The sequence below is a fragment of the Heptranchias perlo genome, chromosome 12 (assembly GCF_035084215.1).
Source record: "Heptranchias perlo isolate sHepPer1 chromosome 12, sHepPer1.hap1, whole genome shotgun sequence".
Classification (NCBI taxonomy): domain Eukaryota; kingdom Metazoa; phylum Chordata; class Chondrichthyes; order Hexanchiformes; family Hexanchidae; genus Heptranchias; species Heptranchias perlo.
The window spans coordinates 21,266,907-21,288,553 of NC_090336.1; the positions used below are offsets into that span (position 1 = coordinate 21,266,907).

A 21,647-nucleotide genomic window follows, 5' to 3' on the forward strand; every position below is an offset into this window, starting at 1 on the left:
CGAGTTTGCAGTTGAGGTGGCACCACCCAGCAAGTATCCTCCATTTATTATGATCCTTCTTATTGTCTTGACCAACTTCACAGCAGGGCCTACATGTGTTTCACCTTCATGAACTGAGGCCTTTTCACCAATACCTGTCTTGGTAATGGCTATGGTCATGGACTAGCAAACCAGAGGTCATGAGTTTAAATCTCAGAATGGCAAGTTAATGAAAATGAATTCAACAAATCTGGTCATTTGTGGCCAAACAAAAGTCTGTGAAAGCTGCTGGATTGTTGTAAAAACTCAACTGGTTCAGTAATGTCCTTCAGGGAAGGGAACTTACCACCCCTACTTGGACTGGCCTATATGTGACTCCTGTCCCACACTATGTGGTTGACTTTCAAGCCATTAAAAAGCCATTGTCTGGGAGATACATTATAAATCTTATTCCTTCTCTTTTCTTGTAGGTCCTTCTCAAGATGAGAGGCCTTGGGAATGAGAGATAAGCATCACCAGCACAAGTACTTCCCAGATCTCTATGAGAAGCACTCCATCTGCTCCTAGTACAAATACTAGCACCTCAGATGTAAATAGTTAGTGAGTTGGAGGAAGGGGCGCTGGGTGAAGGATAAAGCATAAGTAAGGAGGAGCAAGTGGAGAAGGCATGATAGGAAGATGAATCAACTGATGAGGCTGTAAGCCCATGCTGCCACCAGCAGCATGGGCAAGTGATTCGTATCTGCTGGTCCTGCCTTTAGAACAAGGTTAATGCAAGAGCAGAAAGCTTTTGGAACATTCTTTGAGTCTGTCATTAACAGCCTGCAGCAGTAGTCAGAGAATGTGCACGGATGTACCTCTGGTATCACTGCAGCAAGGGACCAAGCACAGCACATAATCGTCTCATGAACTTGGTGACTGGAGGTTTCCTCCTTCCTCAGGTAAAGGAAGGAGGAAACCTCCGAAAGCTTGTAGATTTCAAATAGAAATCGTTGGACTATAACTTGGTGTTGTAAAATTGTTTACAATTGTCAACCCCAGTCCATCACCGGCATCTCCACATCTTGGTGACTGGAGCCATTGAAACTTTGGGCATCCACTTATAGAAACCTGTCACTGCTGGATTTGATAGACTGGGTGACCATTTAAAATGTGCAGTGACAGCAGATTTCACCCACATCAGAGGCACCTTATGGAGTGCTGTCATGCAGATCATAGGGTATCCAACTGGGTGGCCCAGCTCTGAGGGCATGCAAGGGTAGGGTCCAATGAAGCAGCCTCCTCCCAAGGAGACTGCTCAAGTTTCCTCTCTAGCCAGGCCCCTCAAAGGATTGAGGAGTTGACAGGAATCAGGCAGGGGCTGGTGGCCACAGTGTCCTTGCAGGTGTCTCCAGCTGTTCCAGGTTTATTGCTTGACTCCACACCTAAGAGAATCCAGGCCACGAATATTCCAACAGTGCTGCAGCTTTCCACACCAGCTTGCCACCATTGTTGCTCCTCCCACTTAGGGAACACTTCACCATAGTCTATGGTTAAGGAGTAGGACAAATATACCTTGTCAAGGCGAAGCACATATAGGGTTTAAATCATTTACAGGTATGTGAGAGACAGCAATAAATCTACATAATTCACTCAGAGGGTTGTGAATCTTTGGAATTCTCTACCCCAGAGGGCTGTGGATACTGAGTCATTGAGTATATTCAAGACTGAGATCGATAGATTTTTTGGACACTAAGGGAATCAAGGGATATGGGGATAGGACGGGAAAGTGGAGTTGAGGTAGAAGGTTAGTCATGATCTTATTGATTGGCGGAGCAGGCTCGAGGGGCCGTATGGCCTACTCCTGCTCCTATTTCATATGTTCTTATAATTTTAATTCTGTGGTACATGTGCATTTATTGGGGCAGGGATTTCTAAGGTTCTTCCTAATGCTATGAGATAAAACCAGGGCATTTCACTCTGAATGAATGAGATGTGTGCCATCTTCATCGGGGTTAGAATGTGTGTGCTTTTATCGTTGACCTACAAGTGACAAAACCTTTCCTTCACTGAAAGTAATTGCCAATCAGGGAGTTTTGCTGCACTTAGTCTGCCTGAACGTCAGTTCCCTCTAAGTAGATGGCCTCAGAATGCCAATGGTGCACTCCACGTGAACTCTGGTGGTGATATGAGCCTCATTGTAGTGCCATTCCACTGCTCTGTGTGGGTTTCTGATTAGTCATGAGCCAGGGCTTCAGACGGTAGCCCTGGTCTCCCAAAAGGTAACCATGTATTCTGCAGGGGATTTCTAGTAGTTGCACCATGGTGGACTACTACAGAATATATAAGTCATGGCAGCTCCTGGGGAAAAGGTTATTGATGTGCAGGATTATAATTCTGTGATGACTAATCACCTAGACGCCCTTCATGGTGATGAAAATGTTGGGGTGTTGGTGGAGCCCTGGTGGTCGCATGGGTTCCATCAATGATGCTCTGCACGTGTGGAAACCTTGCCAGACTGAAAAAGTTCTAAGCCCTCTCGAACTTGCATGGAGGAGTCCCGATCCAGACCCTTTTCCCTTTGAAGTAAGTAAAGATGATGCCACTGGCAGACATACAGTCCTTGATTTTTACGGGGGACCAGGAAAGGTGCGGGGAGCCCGGTAGCGGGCGACAAATCCAGCACGAATGGGAATGTGGAGGCTCTTAACAACTGGGTCTTGTTTGAACAAATCTCTGCAGAGTCCTGCCTGACACCCGGCCAGATTGACTACCTGGCTGGCAGGAGGGAGTGAGCAGCTGGCGGCAGGAGGATCTGTATGAAAATGAGTGACCTGACAGGGGAGTCGACACTGCCCTCCACCACCCACGACTTAGGCTTTCAACTAAAATTGTAGACCAGGTCCTGATGACATCATTGGACCCGATCTGCATATTTAAAGTAGGTCCCCGCTTCCTTCAAAAGAGCAGGTTAATAACGGGACACAGCAGGAAGGCAGCGGGATCGGGGTGGGTTAAGTGATTCGGCTTATTTTAACAACACCCCCGCCCCCCCACCCAGTTTTCGCCAGGTGGGGGCAGTTAAAATCGATTTTAACCCCGAAACAGGAGTCGGATGGGCAGGGGACGAGGCGAGCGGCAAATCCCCTTGACCTCGGTGAGAACCAGGCAATTGTAACTCCAGGGTGTCATCTGCATATCCCTGGTCAGTTGCCCTCCTGAAATCATTGGGAAGTTGCAGCTGACCGGTGGGCGGGAGCGGAATGCCGGGTGGCGGAAGGTCGCCAGCCAGGACCCAAAGCTCACACAGCAGAATAGTTATTTGGATGAGGTACAGGAGGGCGACCAGCCTGTGCAACTGTGCCTCATCAAGGAGTCAATGCCTTCAGGATAAGAGAAAATTGAAAGTTTTTTAATGTTGATCTTAACCAGATATTCATCCAGTTCTATTGGAGTCTGTCCCACATATCTAGCAATATGCGGAGGGAAAAATCATGTTTAAAATGTTGTGCATCTTGAGTGACTTGCATTGTATCTCTATTTGCAGACAGTATTTTGGAGAGCGGCTTGCCTTGTATTTTGCCTGGCTTGGCTGGTACACTACCATGCTGATTCCTGCTTCTATATGTGGACTATTCGTCTTTCTATACGGATTAGTAGAGTTTGGAAACAACGAAGTGAGGTACTGAACTGGCTGCGTGCTTCAATCACTTTTTGAGTGGAATCTTCATATCACGGCCCAAAACACATATACAAGAGATACAATTTTTTGTAAGGACTGCTAAGTATCACCTAAATCGCTAGTTAGAAAATTAAGAGATGTTTTAATGAGGATTTGTAAAAGTTCACACTGTCATGATTCTGACATTTGTGGATGAATTTAGGAGGGCAGCCAATGCATAGTGGAGTTTTCTGAGTGACTGTTTTGGGAATGAGCACAGCCGATAACTGAGCGGAGAAAGAAAACATAAACCCAGTCTCCATTACATGGGGTTTTGCAAACATATATATATATATATATATACATTTTTTCATCTATCCTGAAGGCAGTCGTTCATATTGGGCCACGTGCTAAGAGTTCTCTAATACCTCAGCTAAGTAGCCATTCTTTTCAATTGAATGTGGATAGTATATGTTGGCAGGCTATTTAACCATGGAGGGACCACTGCCAAGCCCATTCCTATTCTCACCTAATGTCCACACATATACTTTCCAGTCAGAGTCACTGGATAACAATCAAGAGTAGAAAACTTGGCTGACTTTTTTCCACCTTCTAACTCAGGGACTCTTGAGACTAGGTGTAGTGCCTCAGCCCCATCCAGTTGAGATCAGTTAACGCAGACCAGATAAGGGATAAAATATGCAACCTTTCTGGTTCAGTGGACTTAGCAATTGAACCATCGAGAAACCCATACGTTAATAGTTGAATCAGATGAGGTGCTTCTAGATTTTCTGTTTGACGCGGTCATACTGCAACAAGAGTCACTGGGGGTTAAATTGGATAACCCCTGAAAATGGATGTGGGGAATCGCAGACCGCAATTAACCCATGCCTGTTCATTGCACTGCAGGCAGCACGTTAAATTTGTGCTGCCTGCTGAATTCCATGATCGCTGCATGCAGCCAGCGCTACCTGCACTGTTAATCGGCTGCACGCATCAGCAGGGTACCCGATATCACGAATGGCTACCGCTACTTAAAGGTAGCCTGCACCTGTTAAAGGGGAGGTGCAATGTGGCTGCTGGAAGTGGTGTCAGGAAGTGAATTGATTTTGAAGAATTTTGTCAAGATGGCTCAACCTGTGAGAAAGCATGCACCAAGGTTTTCTAATAATGCACTGGCGTTCTTGATGCAAGAGGTGGAGAGAAGGAGAGACATCCTGTATCTGCAGAGGGGCAAGAGGCCTTTGAGACACATACTGAGGAGGCAGTGGGAGGAAGTAGCAACGGAGGTCAATGCCAGGAGTACAGCTCCAAGAACATGGATGCAGTGCAGGAAGAAGTTAAATGATCTAACACGAGTTGTCTAGGTGAGTGATTTTAATCTTCAAATGGCATATCGTACCAACTGTACCACTAACCTCATCTACTGCTCAATTCACTACAGCCCCATTACCCACCTACCAACAATCTCTTTCAGTCAGTACTCAACTCTTCAATTCATACGGTTTATCTCACCCTCACACACTTAGCACTGTTGCAAGCCTCACACCCACAACTCACAACTCACACACACTGGCAGCTATTCATCCATGACAGTCACATCAGCCAAACATATTGCAGGACACTCACTGACACACTTTCCCTCTTTCTTGCAGGAGAAGGTAGCACATAACAGGAGGCAGCAGCAAAAAACTGGAGGAGGACAAGCGCACCTGCATGTTTTAACTCCTATGGAGGAGACAGTGCTGGCCATCATGGGAAGGGACATCGCTGAGGCCGTGGCCACTGGCAGCACTGGAGGAATCAATGATGAGAGTCTCTGCATACTTAATCCTCCTTCTCTCTCTGCCCATTTCTCCCTCATCCCACAATCTCTTCTGACTCACAAGCTTCAGATGGTGTCAGCACACACTTCTTACTTTCTCCTCTCCCCTCACTACAACCCAACCCTTGTCCCTTTTTCATTTCAGATACCCAAGAACTGGAACCTTCCCGGCCAGAGGAGGCAGAGGAAGAAGAAGACAGTGATGAAGAAGAGATACCGTCACTCGATCTTACACTTGCAGCCACCAGCTCAGAGACTGAAACTGTGCATACTTTAGAGGAAAGGATAGAGGAAGGATCGGCATGTGGTGAGACACCGGGAACAAGTATACAGGAGCCAGGGTGGGAGGATAGGATACTGCAGGTACCAGCTCGCCGGAGGGCGAGGTCACACATGAGTTTAGTTTTACTGCAGAGGAGTCAGATGAGGACGTTGATGGCCCAGGGTACAGAAGGCGGCTGATGGGGGTACACCACCAAATGCTTGGTGCACTGGAAAGCTGCAAGAAAGCCTGCACACAATGCCTAGGAGCATGGAGGAGTCCCGTTCCAACTTTGCACAGGGCTTTGCGCAGAACATGGAGCCTATCCTTTCTAACATGGAACGGGTGGTGACCTCCATCAGCACCACGATGCAGCATCTAATGTCTGATGTCACAGTGTCCATTGCAGCACAAACTGCTTCCATCAAGGCTCTGACTGCTGCCTTGCAAGCTCAGGCTGCTGCCATCATGGCTCTTCATACCACCGTTGAAAGGGGCTTCCAGGGTGTCACAGCAATCCAGCAATCTGTTATCCAACAGATCACCAGGATTGCTGAGGCGCCACCCTTGAGTGTGGCAATGGCTCCATGGAACAGGAACTTGCTGTCCTTTCTTAGGATGACAGCATTCCTGCTCCCACCCCTGACACTCCATCAGTGCCCTTGCTGTTGCCTGTCAGCCAGCCAAGCCAGACTGCTTCAGCCCAGACTGAGATGGTGCAGTCTAAAGCCGGGCCCTCTAGGCCCAGAGCTGCTCGAGGGTGTCCTCCAAGGCCATCTGCAGTCTCCTCAATTGAAGGTCAGCAGTCTTCCACCTCCCATGCTGCAACCACTGGGGAAGCATCTCGTAGGAGTACTAGGAAAGGTAAAGGCACACGGAAGACAGGCACTAAGGGAATGCACAAGGGTGATTAGTTTAGTGATTAGCAGCCCGCTTGATTGGCACCCCATCCACCACCCTAAACATTCACTCCCTTCAGCACCGGTGCACCGTGTCTGCAGTGTGTACCATCCACAGGATGCACTGCAGCAACTCGCCAAGGCTTCTTCGACAGCACCTCCCAAACCCGTGACCTCTACCACCTAGAAGGACAAGGGCAGCAGGCACGTGGGAACAACACCACCTGCACGTTCCCCTCCAAGTCACACACCATCCCGACTTGGAAATATATCGCTGTTCCTTCATCGTCGCTGGGTCAAAATCCTGGAACTCCCTTCCTAACAGTACTGTGAGAGAACCTTCACCACACGGACTGCAGCGGTTCAAGAAGGTGGCTCACCACCACCTTCTCAAGGGCAATTAGGGATGGGCAATAAATGCCAGCGATGCCCACATCCCATGAACAAATTTAAAAAAGTTTCATTTTGTATGCATTATTTCATGACTGAATTGATAAATTTGAATTTGCATTTAGTGGTCGTTTTTATATCTGTGGTGAACTGAGGGAGGAACCAATATGTGTGGTCAGAAAGAGGACGATGTGATGGTCAGTGAGAGAGGAAAGGTAAGGAGTGTGGGACTGTTGGTGAATGGGGAGGTGTAGTTGAGGTTACAGGTATCGCTCATGAACAATCTGATCATGTAGCGCCCTGGCAGACAGGACCTGTCTATGTTGTAGCCTCCCTTCCTCTTCCTCCATTTCATCTTCCACCTCCTCCTCCTCCTCCTCTTCCTCGTGTTCCTAATCCTCTGCTTCTTGCCTGATTGGTGGTGGCAAGGGCTGCTCCCTCATAATGGCCAGGTTGTGCAGCATGCAGGATACTTCCACAAATTCCGATACCTGCTCAGCTTACTACTACAGTGCTCCTCCAGAGCAGTCCAGGCAGTGGAAGCGTTGCTTGAGGACGCCCATGGTGTGCTTGATGATGTTTCTTGTGGCAGCATGACTCTCATTGTAGACCTGCTGTGCACATTTGTGTGGGTTCCTGACCAGAGTAATGAGCCATGTCATGAGGGGATAACCCTTGTTGCCCAGTAGCCAGCCTTTGACATGCCGTGCTGGTTCAAATGCAGGTGGAACAGAGGACTGCCGCAGAATGAAAGAATCATGATTGCTGCCAGGATAACGGGCATTCACCTGCATGATGTGCTGCCTGTGGTCGCACACCAGCTGCACATTGAGGGAGTGGAATCCCTTTCTGTTGACGAATATGGCCGAGTTCAAATGAGGAGCATGCAAGGCAATAGACGTGCAGTTAATGGCACCCTGCACTATGGGGAAGCCTGCAATTTGAGCAAAACCTCGTGCTCGCTCCTCTTGCTTGTCTCTGGCAAGATGTTCATGTTTCTCATTTTACTTGTTTCTCATTGTAAAGAGAGCCTCAGTGACCTCCCTTATACAGCAGTGCACTGAAAACTGCGAGATGTTGCTTTTATCTCCAGCAGCAGCCTGAAAGGAGCCAGAGGCATAAAAATTAAGAGCCACGGTCACCTGGACAGCCGCAGGCGATGCTGTCCTTGCCCTGCTTTGAGGCTGTTGTTATGGCTGCTGCAGTTGATAGATTTCACTCATGACCTCTTCAGCGAACTGAAGACGTCTGATGCACTGGTCGTCGCTGAAGTTGAAGTAAGAGAATTGCTCCCTGAAGACCCTCTGCGGATATGGCCACCTGCTGAGTGCCCTGCTCCCCCTTCTCCTCCACCCTCTTCTAGCAGCTTGTCCTGCTCTGTGTGGCCTCTCTTCATTCTCCCAGTCATATTCAATTCCCAGAGGAAGCCCTACCAGGCCACCCATGTCTGGAAGCAACTTCTTTCAGCACAATATTTTAAATGACACAAAAAGGACTGCAAAACCAGCCAGACCCTGTAGAGAACTGAACCTTTAGCCAAGTATAGGAAACCTCCAAAAATGTGTATAATTGCACCAGCAGCCAGAAGAAATAATCCAGCAACTAACCTGAAAATACTTCATGGTCCATTTACTTGGCGCTGGTGGGGGGGGGTCCTTCATGCCGTTTAACACCGTATTCAGCTGTGCAAGTTTAAGACAGGCTGTAATATGGGGTTACAAAATGGCAGCGGTGGCTTCAAATCAACGGTGCACACTGATTCACATCATGATCTCGCTGCTCTGCATGCTGCCGGTGATTGTTAGATGCGCGCGCAAACCCCTTTACCGGGAGGGCGTCCTACGCACTTCCCGTCAGACACTATTTTGAAACCGTAGGTGGACGCGTAGCAACCAAAAAAACGGGCGCTACGTGGCCTAATTTAACCCCCACACTTTCTGCCAAAGCCGAGTGTAGTTTTGTGCTGCAAAATTTTGTAAGTTGCCTGTTTCAAATCAGGGTACTTTTTGTTCAGTGTGTAGCACTATGTTATTGATATGGGTAGAATATGACCTTGTATCATACAGGTAGGTTAATGAGGTAATTTTCTCTCTGGTCACAATACAGCCAAAGGCAAACAGGACAATGGGAATTGGACTTCCAGGAGGTAAAACAAATTTGGCTAAGGTGCAAAATGGATGGTAGTGGATTAGCTGCTCGTTATACACCCTGCCCGATTTTCCTTTCCAAAGTGTCTAATGGGGGGACAGATCCACTACTGCCCGTTTTGTGACCCTTCTGAAATTGAATTTAACCTCCTCGGATCAGCATTCCCTAGGTAAGGTAAATTACACTTTAATTTTGTTTCAAGGCAGTAGAATGAGCTTTACCAGGGGTTACAGCTTTACCATTGGATGAGGACTGATGGTTCTACTCAAACTATAGATTGTGTAGTTTTAATAGATTTTTTTTCACTTGCTTATGGATGCTGAGAAAAGTCTGCTTTGTAAAAGCATGCCCTGGACAACAGGAGGAGATGGAACAGTGGTGAGTCCCAGTTCTGGCAACATCCCACAGCTCAATGGGCTGTGTGAACTCATAATAAATAGAGCAGAAGTTATGCTAAGGGCCACAGATGAAGGAGAGGGAGGCTATATGGAGTGTTTGAGGTGAGTAGCATAGATACATAAGAGCATGAGGGAGAAAGGAATAGAAGGATACGTTGATATGGTGAAATGAAGTAAATAGAGTAGGAGGAGGCTTGTATGGAGCTCGAATTGGGCTAAATGGCATGTTTCTGTGCTGTAAATTCTATGTAATTCTATATAACAAGCACCAAAGACCCATGCTGTTCAATGCTGCAGGATTAGCGTGAGATTTGGTCTGAGTTGACCCAAATATCTGAGGACTCTCTATTCTTACAGAACATTTCCTCAGAAGTCCAATGCAATGCTTTAACCAGCTCTTTTTTTTCCATGAACCTTCAGTAAGGAGATCTGCAACGCCAACACAACGATCATGTGTCCGCTGTGTGATCAGAGGTGTCCATTCTGGAAGCTCTCCGATACGTGCACCTATGCAAAGGTACAGTAAGCTACCTGATTAAGGCAACAGGAAAATGGAAACATTTATAATGACAGCTGTGGGAGAGATAATCAGTTGTTTTTATGTCCAGTCTTTTTCCTGTTGCATTGAGGCTGGGTATTGGAATGGTGGGTCCTTGAAAAAGGAATGGGTTTTGTTATTAAATGAGATAAGGTCCCAAAATTTTAGGGGCTGATATTGCGATGCTACGCGTCTGTAGTACTAATGTGTGTCAGACGCAGGCTACCCAGATTATTGGGCACTGAGGCTTACAGATTTTTTAACACCAAAGCAGAAGGCTGTCAAACACTTACATGATTATGTACCATTTCATTTTATGGAAAAACAGTCATTGAGAAAATTTGTGTACGTTGCACCATAATCTGCTGTAGTGCTGAGGGCTTGCGTGCCAAGCATTTGCTAAGCTCATTGAGACTCTGAAAATTATATAAATAACCTGATGACCCCATAATGCATTCACTGTATCTGAACAGTGCTGTAGACATCCAGCACCCATTTAATACTAGTGTTCCATGGATGGCCCATTCAGCTTTGTTGAGCCTACTTTGTTAAAAGGAGTCTGCTTAGTAGTTGTGGCAAGTGGATTTATGTTGACCCAGCAACTTGAATGCTTATTTGCTGAATGTTTTTGCCTTCTGTATTGAAACTATTCAGATCTTCTTAAAGCTGTATCCCCTTTCCTATCTGGGGGTATTTGCTAAAGGAATTGTAAATTTGTGCAGCCTAAAAAGGACCTTGGGGTATCCCGCTGGGCATCCTTCTCTATTTGCAGGTTCTGGAGAAGGAAGAAGAGGATCAGAGGACCCACCCACGCAAGACAGGTGCAGTTTCACTTTTGGCACTCGAGAATGGACCTGCCCTTACACCATCACTTGTGTATACGAGCCAAGGATGTGTAACTGGCAGTGTAGTCTTCTGCGGCTGGACCTGAAGCCATTTCCAGGAAAGGAACTACCATGTCAGTGGTTTGTCAAGGTGACTGCTGCCTGTGATTTCATAAATTTACCCATGGAAAACACCCAGCAACATGCATTTTTATAGTCTGGCTGGATTCCCCAGAGTTCAGGGTATTATTGATGGCATGTGTAGCCATGTAGGCCTGTACCCGCAATGTCATCCTCTTCATGATCTGAAAGTGGTACCACTCCATGAATACATAGCTGATCTGCACTAAAGGTACAGAATCATGCACATTAAAGACCTTGACCTTGGTAATTGTCATGATCCCTTTATGTTTACGGCAATCAATGGTGCCACCATTATTTCAAGAACCAGGAAGATTGAATTGATCGCTGCTAGGGATCAAAACTATCTACTGCTAGTGAGTCTCCACACCAGGAGCAGAGCCTCGCAAAATTACCTTGATAATAGAAAGGTTTTACAGTTTGAAGCAAGGCGGCGCTCTGTCTGTATATAATGATATACAATGTCCTTTATAAATTGAATTTAAATTAAAACTTTTGAATGGAACCCTTTTCCATGTGATGATTATCATATCATTTTGAAATCAATGTTCTGTGGTTCAGCATAGGGTAATTAGAAAAAAAAAGAAATTACATTTACATAGCACCTTTTTCACCTTCTAAGGATGTTCTAAAGTTTTTCACAACCAATGAGTTACTTTTGAAGAGTACTCACTGTTGTTATGTCGGTAAATATGGCAGCTAATTTGCGCACAGCAAGATCCCGTAAACAGCAAATGAGGTGAATGACCAGTTAATCTGTTTTTGGTGGTGTTTGAGGGAGGAATATTGGCCAGGATGCCAGGAGGACACCCTGCTCTTCTTTGAATGCGATTTTTTGTTAATAGGTGGATGAGGTCTTGGTTTAAAGACAGCAGTTCTGACTCCCTCTGTATTGCATTGAATTGTCAGCCAAGGTTATGGTCCTGAATTTCCGCAACGTCAGTTATGCCATTGTTGTGCCAGAAAATTATGCCATTCACCAGTAAAGGGAGTTACACATAAGTTTCCTGGGGCAAGTTAATTTAAATATTTTTGGTGCAGCTCTGATGTAACTTGAGTGTAGAAACTGTGTATGTTGCTGACCGACTCCCCCAGGAAATGTCTGTGCAACAACGCCATAACTTTTTAAAAGGACTCTACAGACGCCCAACAGCAGCAGAACATTGTTCGACAGCAAGGTAAGCAGCCGACAAGTGGTTTTGTTGGCAATTGCCTCTAAATTACTGGCATCTCTCACCCACAGCATCAGTCCAGATATGCACCAACATGCCCACTTAGATGCCAGCTGTGCCCACTGAGTACCACGCCAGAGCAGCAGGCAGCAGAAGCCCAACTGGCTCCTCTGATGAAGACCTCCAAGCCCTTTGTCCAAGAAGTACAAGATCGGTGCAGCACACTCATGGGTCTTCCTTTCACTAAGCTGAACACCAACATCAGTCGTGCTGCCTGCAGGAAGCTGGCACTGGCACTGACTCCCTCACACCCAGGACTGATCACGGTACAGAAAGAAGTGAGAACACTTCACGAGGGCAGGCAATCTCCCTTTCCTCCCTGCCTGCCTTCATCCTCTTAAAGCAACATTCACACTATTAAGGCTTCACACTACACTCTGAGTAAGGGTGCCTCCAACTCCCTTAATACATACCAACTGCTTTGGACAGCCCCAAAACACCTTCCTTCACTTTAACGTTACCACACCCCCACACCTCTCACTTCACTCCTCTCATCACAATTGCCACATACTCCTTGACAGACTTAGCCTCCCACACACACAACCTTCCACACCCCTTAGCTTGCAATAAAAGAAATGTTTTCTTTGAAATACACTGGGCGCTTGTCTCATGATTTGTTATTGACAAACATTCCAATAAGTCAGGAAATAGACCATTCAGTAGGTTCAGACTTCTTCACACGGGTGAGGATTCCTGCTGGACCAAAGAGATCTGCTTTGGTGTCATCTGGTGTGTAGAAGAAGGTACGGCTAAGATGCTGCCACTGCAGTCAATCAGTTAATGAAGACATCCTGCAGAATCTGCCCTCTGGTGCTCCTTAAAGCGGCAAATGAAGACACGGTCTGGTTTGCATTGCAGATAAGTTGGACGTTCACAGAGTGGAACTCCTACCTATTCATATTTGTCAGCGGCTGCTTATTGCCAACTTCAGAGCCACGTGCATGCCATCATGGTGCCCTGCACCCTGGGAAATCCAGCTACCCTGCAGAAGTCCCTGCATCTGTGCCTCTGCTGGGGGTGATGCCCAATTGGAGTAATTTGGCTACTTTATGAAAGAAGGCATTTGTCACTTGCAGGATACATGCTGTGACAGTCTCCTGGCAGTCTGGAAGGATGCGGAGCCGTAAAAGTGAAAGCTGCTGTCTCTTTAATTGCCACGAACACAGCAGTTGTGACAGTGGAGTGAGTCTGCAAATCATCGTGATGAAGTTGGCAGATATGTCCAATAGCATACTTGTAGGGCACAACCGTCAGATATGAGGTGCTTGGTGTGGCTTGCACACACATTGGGGAGGGTTGTACCTGATGGGCTGCTGTCTTCAGCCATGCTGCCTGATTCTCCTGGTGTGGACATGCTGCTGCTACAACTCCTCCTCCATTATGATGGCATAGACTGGTATGCCCATGGGGAAAGCCATCCCTTGTCCAAAGTCGATCTTAGTGTGGTTTGGGGGAAATTGGGGTTTTAACATTTTTCTCTGGGAAGAGAGGGAAGCATATCAGTATTGAAAAATGTGGAGGAAGGGGTTAAAAAAAGTTCCTAGGAAACCTGAAACAGTAAGCGAAGTTGGTGCTCTCTTCAACTTACCAAATCCTCATACTCGTCTGAAGTGCTGGGGGAGCTGTTAAACCATTTTATTTTATGCGTAAAGTTACACCAATTGCAGGAATGGCGTATACCCAGGAAACTCCTGTGTATTGAACAGTAAGCCCTGAGGGGTTTGATGGGCGTAAGATTTGCACTGTTATAAAGATTAAGGAATTTTGCACTTAGCACAACAATGGCGCAATAATAGCGTAAGTGCTGAAGACAATGAGGAAATTCAGGGCCATAATATACTCATATTCTGGAGAACGTCTTGATCCCATCGTCTTATGACTCAGAGGCAAAAGTTCTACCAACAGCCAAGCTGACACTTTACTTGCATCATTGGACCAATTCTCGCAGTAGAGGGTTAGATGGAGAGCAGGTTGAGGAATCCTGTAGTGTCTATGATGTTACAATGGATATGTGCTTGGCCAGCAGGAGATAGTTTTGTTATAAATTTATTGTTTCATTAAACTCAGGTACAAAGAGAAAATTTACAGTTAAGGATTCAGTAAGACACAATGTGTGACAAGTGGCCAGTGCTGATGACCAAACTCTTTTCATTCTTTTCCTGCAGATTACACAACTATTTGACCACGGAATAACAATTTTATTTGCTATGTTCATGGGAATCTGGGGTATGTACTGTCATCAGCACAACACTAGCTATTAATTTTTTTTTTTTTTAAAAGGTAGAGCCAGGGGTTGAGTTTAAACGAGATCCATGACCGATAACATTATAGTCCAGGAAGACCATACAGCTGTAGTGTGTAGCAGCAGGAGTAAATTTGATGTTGGTTGCAGTCGCATTAAAAATTATGAAATATCTTGACAACAATATTATGCAAATGCTATTTTTCCAACTTTTTCCCTTCACCTTAAAGGAAACCCCTGGTGCCCGGTCCAGTATCCATTCTTCGTGAATGAGTGCAGATGTTGAGTGTCAGCAGGTTATTCACATTGGGTTTTTTTAACTCTTGGGGTGTGGGCATCGCTGGCAAGACTGGCATTTATTGCCCATCCCTAGTTGCCCTTGAGATGTTGGTGGTGACACTTCTTGAACCGCTGCAGTCCATGTAGTGAAAGTACTCCCACACTGCTATTAGGTAGGGACTTCCAGGGTTTTGACCCAGCGACGATGAAGGAATGGTGATATATATCCAAGTCGGGATGGTGTGTGATTTTGAGGGGAACTTGGAGGTGATGGTGTTCCCGTGCATCTGCTGCCCTTGTCCTTCTAGATAGTGGAGGTCACGGGTTTGGGAGGCGCAATGGAAGAAGCTTGGTATCACGGCGAGCCTGATCCAGTTCTTACCCAGCATTCACATATTCACACTTAGGGAGCAGGAGATAGAGATCGTGAGCAAAACCATGGTTGATTTTTCGCCCCTTTCAAGCCCAGGAGCATTGAGGTCAACTGCAGTATTCCAAGTATTGCCACGGCTGAGATCAACTAACTCAACACAGACTGGGGAATGTTATCTGGGATTTTTCTGGTCTGTATGACTCGGTATTACATCAAATGCCAAATATACTCACTTTGGGGTGGGGGAGCAATAACACAAAATTCAGCCCACTCGTATAAAATTTATACTTATTTGTTTGTTTGCATTTGATAATACTCTTTGTTATTAAAGAATGAAACATTAGTAACCTCAGTGAATATTTCTGTCCCAAACTGTAGCCACTGTGTTTCTGGAGCTGTGGAAACGAGCCCGAATAAAAGTCGTCAGTGAGTGGGATTTATTCCACTGGGACGAGGATGAGGTAATCACCATAGCTGATTTACCCGCTGATGGCTGAGTACGATTACATTAAATCAGAGTTCGCAAACATTTATAATACCTTGATTGTTATCAAGCAGTGTATCACTGATCCCTGAGCAAAACCGCAGGAGATCCAGTAATATATTAAAACCATTGGCCTAGATTTTCTGCCAAGCTGTTAAGCCAGGAGAAGTGCAATGAATGACCACTATCCCACATGTCTGCTGTTGGCCCCAGTTCATTTTCCAGGGTTAGCTCGATAACATATTGACGGGTATGCTCCCTTTGCCAGAGATTGGCTTTCTGCACCCAGGGGGCCAGAAATCCTCATGCTGTCCCAGGATTTAAAGTCCCGTAGCCTCAAAGGCACACTCTATGCATGGAGAAAAACAGCATCAACTCTACAGGATATCAGCAAGGGGACAGTCCAAATGAAGATCAGCCAATTTCAGCAATGGTAAGATAAAGTTACTTCAGGAGGAAATCAGAGCAAGGAGACCTGACCTGTTTGGCCATGGGGAAAAAGGCTGCCAAGAGCAGTGGCACGAGCTCAGTGGAGGAAGATGGCACTGGCTGTCAATGCCACCTCAATGACGCCCCAAACAGTGCTGCAATGCGTGAAAACATTTAGGAACATGGGAAAATAGGTACAAGAGTAGGCTATTTTGCCCCTCGAGCCTGTTCCGCCATTCAGTGAGATCATGGCTGATCTGTGACCTGAATCCATAAACCTGCTGTAGCCCCATGTCCCTTAATTTTGGTTAACAAAAATCTATCAATCTCAGATTTAAAATTAACAATTGAGCTAGCATCAGCTGCTGTTTGCGGAAGAGAGTTCCAAACTTCTGCCACCCCTTTGAGTGTGGAAGTGTTTCCTAATTTCACTCCTGAAAGTCCTGGCTCTACTTTTTAGGCTACGTCCCCTAGTCCTAGACTCCCCAACCAGTGGAAATAGTTTGTCTCTATCTACCCTATCAGTTCCCCTTAATATCTTGAAAACTTCGATCAAATTGTCCCTTAATCTTCTAAATTCCAGGGAATACAACCCTAGTTTCTAATCTCTCCTCGTAATTTAATCCTTGGAGTCCAGGTAGCATTCTAGTAAATCTACGCTGCACTCCCTCCAAGGCCGATATATCTTTCCTAAGGTGCGGTGCCCAGAACTGAACATAGTACTCCAAGTGCAGTCTAACCAGGGCTTTGTATAGCTGTAACATAACGTCTACCCCCTTGTATTCTAGTCCTCTAGTTGTAAAGGCGAGCATTCCATTAGCCTTTTTGATTATTTTCTGTACCTATCCATGACATTTTAATGATCTATTTACATGGACCCCTGTCTCTTTGGACCTCCACTGTTTCAAGCTTTTCACCATTTAGAAAGCACTCTAACCTATCCATTTTAGGTCCAAAGTGGATGATCTCACACTTGTCCACATTGAAATCCATTTGCCACAGTTTTGCCCATTCACTTAATCTATTAATATCTCTGAAATTTTATGCTTCCATCTACACTACTTGCACTGCTGCCTAACTTTGTGCCATCGGCAAACTTGGGAATGTGGCTCTCTATCCCATCATCTAAGTCGTTAATAAATACAGTGAATAGTTGAGGCCCCACTAGTCACATCCTTCCAATTTGAGTACTTGCCTATTATCCCTACTCTCTGTCTTCTGCCGCTCAGCCAATTTCCTAACCAGGTCAATCATTTGCCCTCAATTCCATGAGCCTCAACTTTAGTTAACAGTCTCTTATGAGGGACTTCACCGCTCTAACCAGACAGACAAGGTAAAAGAAGTCTCCTGCAGTTTCAAGTGTCCACAGTAGCACCCTCTACAGTGTCACTTCAGCACTAAAGTCCCCATTTTAACCTAACCCGCCTGGCGGGGGGGAGGTTCGGTCAGAGGCCTGATTTATTCCTCACCGGATTTTACTCTGTATTGACTACCATGCCATTTTTTTTGCCTGAAATACACCAATAAAATAAATGAAGACAATGGAAAATGCAGGCCAGTATCTCTTAAAAGTTTGAGGTTGGAGTTCTTATTTTTCTCAAGGCCATTATTGTAGGATCTTGCTGAGGCCTTGAATGAAAATTTTTAAGGAAGGCATTAAAAGAACAAAATACAATTCTTTAATCATATCATTATTTTTAAATTTTATTTTAAAGCTTATTTTGGACATTAGAAATTTCAGTTGCTGAGAAAATATGGCAATGGATTTTTAAAAAAAAGTATTTTGAGTGATTTGATTGCATGATATCAAAATGTTACCAGAGGGATTTCCCAATGTAAGTGCAACTCAAATGTTGTGACACAGAAATAAGGTTAATGTGTACAGGAAGTGCCATATGCTAGACTTTTAATTTATTAAATTTATCACAAAGTCACATCATACCCTCAGGGACACTTTTTTTTGTCTCTGAAGGTTCACTCAAATTGCAAATTTTACAAATATTCATAATGCCCACCACATTAGTTTGATCACATCGCCAGATTTGGTGCAGTCATAATTACATGGCCTCTAACAATTAAAAACAGCAACCACTGTCTGAATTTTATTTTGAACTAAGATTCAAGGAAAAACCGTATATTTGCAACAAGCTGCCAAAGTTTGTTGAATCTGTTGGAAATTTCCAGCAGGCATTTATCACCAGCTCAATGTAACTACCCTGCTTTGCAGCAATAAATAAGTCTGAGGGAACAGATGAAGCATTTCAGCAGCTAACACTGAAAGGGAAAAGGGTAAGCAATACACAGCCTTCAACTATAAGAACATGGTAAGGAAGACACACTAAACCAATAAATACACATACAAACCTCCGCTCGGAAAGAGTAGAGATTTTATATTCACTTAACAATGCAGAGTTGAAGTTAATTAATCATAGAATGATACAGCACAGAAGGAGGCCATTCGGCCCATCGTGCCTGTGCTGGCTCTTTGAAAGAGCTATCCAATTCGTCCCATTTCCCTGTTCTTTCCCCGTATCCCTGCAAATTTTTCCACTCCAAGTATGTATCCAATTCCCTTTTGAAAGTTATTATTGAATCTGCTTCCACCACCCTTGCAGGCAGTGCATTCCAAATCATAACAACTCACTGCTTAAATTTCTTTTTGCTCATGTCGCCTCTGGTTCTTTTGCCAATTACCTTAAATCTGTGTCCCCTGGTTACCGACCTTTCTGCCACTGGAAACAGTTTCTCCTTATTTACTCTATCAAAACCCTTCATGATTTTGAATATGTCCATCAAATCTTCTTCCTCCCTGCTCTAATATCTTCAATATTACTGGACTAAGAGAAAAATTTGCTCTAAAATGATTTATTTTATGTATCAGGAGGAACTTGCTCTCGGGCTAATATACAACCCTGACGTAGCACCGGTAGAATATCAACATTCGTACGTGCGATCAACAATAGTCCTCTTGCTGGAATGTGTACTGGTAAGTGAACTGAAAGTGTGAATGGCCAGGTATACTAGCATGTGTTATGTCAATCAAAACTTATCTCAGTCCCTCCCTCCAAAAATAGTAAGCAGTACATTCAAAGTCTGTGGCTGAGGTGCATATAAAAGTTTAACATAGCCAGCCAAGAAATTCACCTCTGTAGCTTCAATTGTAAGATATCACTTTGAGGAGCACTTTTATCATATAACCTTGATTCAAAATGTAGTGGTCAAAGCTGCATGTTCATTCATCACTATAAAATCGAAGTTATAGCTACTCCTAGCCGACAGGTAAGAGAACCATGCAAAGCAGCAACCTCATAATCATTGCAAACTGATAGCATGTGACTCATTGTACCATAAAGAACACTCAGCTCATACTTCTATATTAGACCATGTACAAGAGCATTCTTATACTGACTTCTACACTACACCATGTACATGAACAATCTCATACTCAGCTCACACTCATTTCTAGGTTATACCATGCATAAGAGCATCCTCACATCCAGCTTATACTCCTTGATTATAACACAACATCACAAGTACTTATAAGGAATACTATTTGGCCCTTCTTAGCTCATCCATCAGGAAGAAAAAACTTTCACACCCCATCATGTTATCTAATTGGATCTTGGTCCAGGGTTTTCACCTCCATTACCCTACAGTGGATAATATGCAAACCACTGCATATGATAACCTTCTTTCTGATATTAGTCCTAAATTGTCATTTCATCAGTTTTTGTTTATGCCCCCTTATTTCAATGTTTTGGCTTATTTTCAATTGTCCCACCTGAAAGGTCAAGTGCAAATAACACTCAATTCATCCAGTGTAAACTAATTTTCATAATTATTCACAGCACTAGGTTTACACTGAGATAGGTCTATGGGGGTCACCGGTGGTGGGCAAGTAAAACTGTACTTCAAGTCAAATTTAAAGGAATGAGGACAATTAAAGAGAAGTGCTACGTTTAACATAGTAAAACGTAGTTGGCACTTCACAGGAGCAATTCTCAAACAAAATTATTCAGGTGAGTGGTCAATTTTTGGGGGGTCGGGAGGAGCAAGAATGCTCTTCCTGTGTCACCATAAAAATCCTCCCAACCGCTGGTGGACCTTCTGCCGCCCGCAAACCCTCAGCCGATCGGCATGTCTCCGATCCTTTAAGGACACTCTGCCAGCTTAGCTCTGCACTGGCCTATTGAATGTCCAGTCACCCCCCTCTCACAATGGGAGAGTTGCCCATCAGTGCCTCAACTATTCCCCATGGAAAGCATTCCATGCTCCAACAACCCTTTGTGTAAAAGAAATTTCACCTAAGCTCTCTCCTCAGTCTCTTAATCACAATTAATCATCGCTGAGTCCCTATCCAGAGGAAATAGTCTTTCCCTATTCCCGCTATCAAACACTTCATAATTATGAAAAGCTCTAATAAATCTACTTCTGTCCCTCTCTGCTCCAACAATCCAATATCTCAAAGTCTCCTCATAACTATAGTTTCTCGTCCCTGGTATCACATTGGTGAATCCACACTGTGGATTTAATGTTCTTTCTATAATGAAATGCCCGAAACTGCATGCAGTATTCCAACTGTGGCCTAACCAATTATTAAATCATCGTTACTTCTTTACTGTTGTACTTTATGCCCCTATTTATAAAACCCAAAATTCTATTGGCCTTTTCTATGGCTTTATCTATCTACACTTGCACTTTCAGAGAATTATGTACTTGAGCCCCTAGATCTCTCTGTTCATTCACATCTTTCAGTGTCTTTCCACTGCGGGTATTCCTAGTTTTTTCTCTCAAAATGTACTATCTCGCGCTTATCCACATTAAATCGCATCTACTGTCCATTCCATCAAGCTGTCTGTATCTTCCTAAAGTCTTTTATAGTCCTTCTCACTATTTTCCAAGCCCCTACTTTTGTGTCATCAGCAAATCCTGATTTTGTACTCTTTATGTCCAAATCATTGTATGTATTGAGAACAAAAGTAGGTCCAGAAGTGGTTCTTGGGGTGTAGCATTTTCAACCCTTCTCCAATCCGAGCAACATGCATTAACCCTAGATCTTTGTTTCCTGTCCATCAACCAACTTTCCTTCCATATTGCTACATTTCCTCTTACACCATAAGCCTATTTTTTTTAACTTGCTTTCTGTGAAGCACCTTATTAATACCTTCAAAAATTCATACACACTACATCCGCAGCATTTCCTTTATCTAGCCAATTATTTGTTTCAAATTAAAATCGTCAAACAAGATCTGCCTTTAAAAAATCTCTGCTGGCTGTTCCTGATTATTCCATGCATTTCTAAATTCTCACTAATGTGATCTCAGATTATGGATTCTAAGAATTTTCCCACATGTAACATTAGACTGATTGATTTATAGTACCCAGCTTATCCTTCTTTCTCTTCTTGAACAGAACAATGTGGCAAAGCGGTTAAAAAAGCTAATAAAATGCTGGAATATAAAACTAGAAAAGTAGAGTATCAGCTATATTGTCTAGACATTGAAAGCGACAAGTCCATCATCACTTCCAGGCCCTTTTTAACTTGCCCTCTGCCAATTCAATTC

The 21,647-nt window shown here is 44.5% G+C and overlaps 1 protein-coding gene across 1 annotated transcript in view; it reads left to right on the forward strand.

Annotated features, from left to right (window-relative positions):
* The window catches only part of LOC137327774 (anoctamin-9-like), a 110,191-nt gene that overhangs the window by 45,691 nt on the left and 42,853 nt on the right, over window positions 1-21,647 (forward strand). The window contains exons 12-16 of the mRNA XM_067993580.1: window positions 3,506-3,640; window positions 9,962-10,058; window positions 14,442-14,502; window positions 15,549-15,631; window positions 18,965-19,069. Coding sequence (XP_067849681.1) covers window positions 3,506-3,640; window positions 9,962-10,058; window positions 14,442-14,502; window positions 15,549-15,631; window positions 18,965-19,069 — 481 coding nt within the window. The remainder of the gene's footprint in view (window positions 1-3,505; window positions 3,641-9,961; window positions 10,059-14,441; window positions 14,503-15,548; window positions 15,632-18,964; window positions 19,070-21,647) is intronic.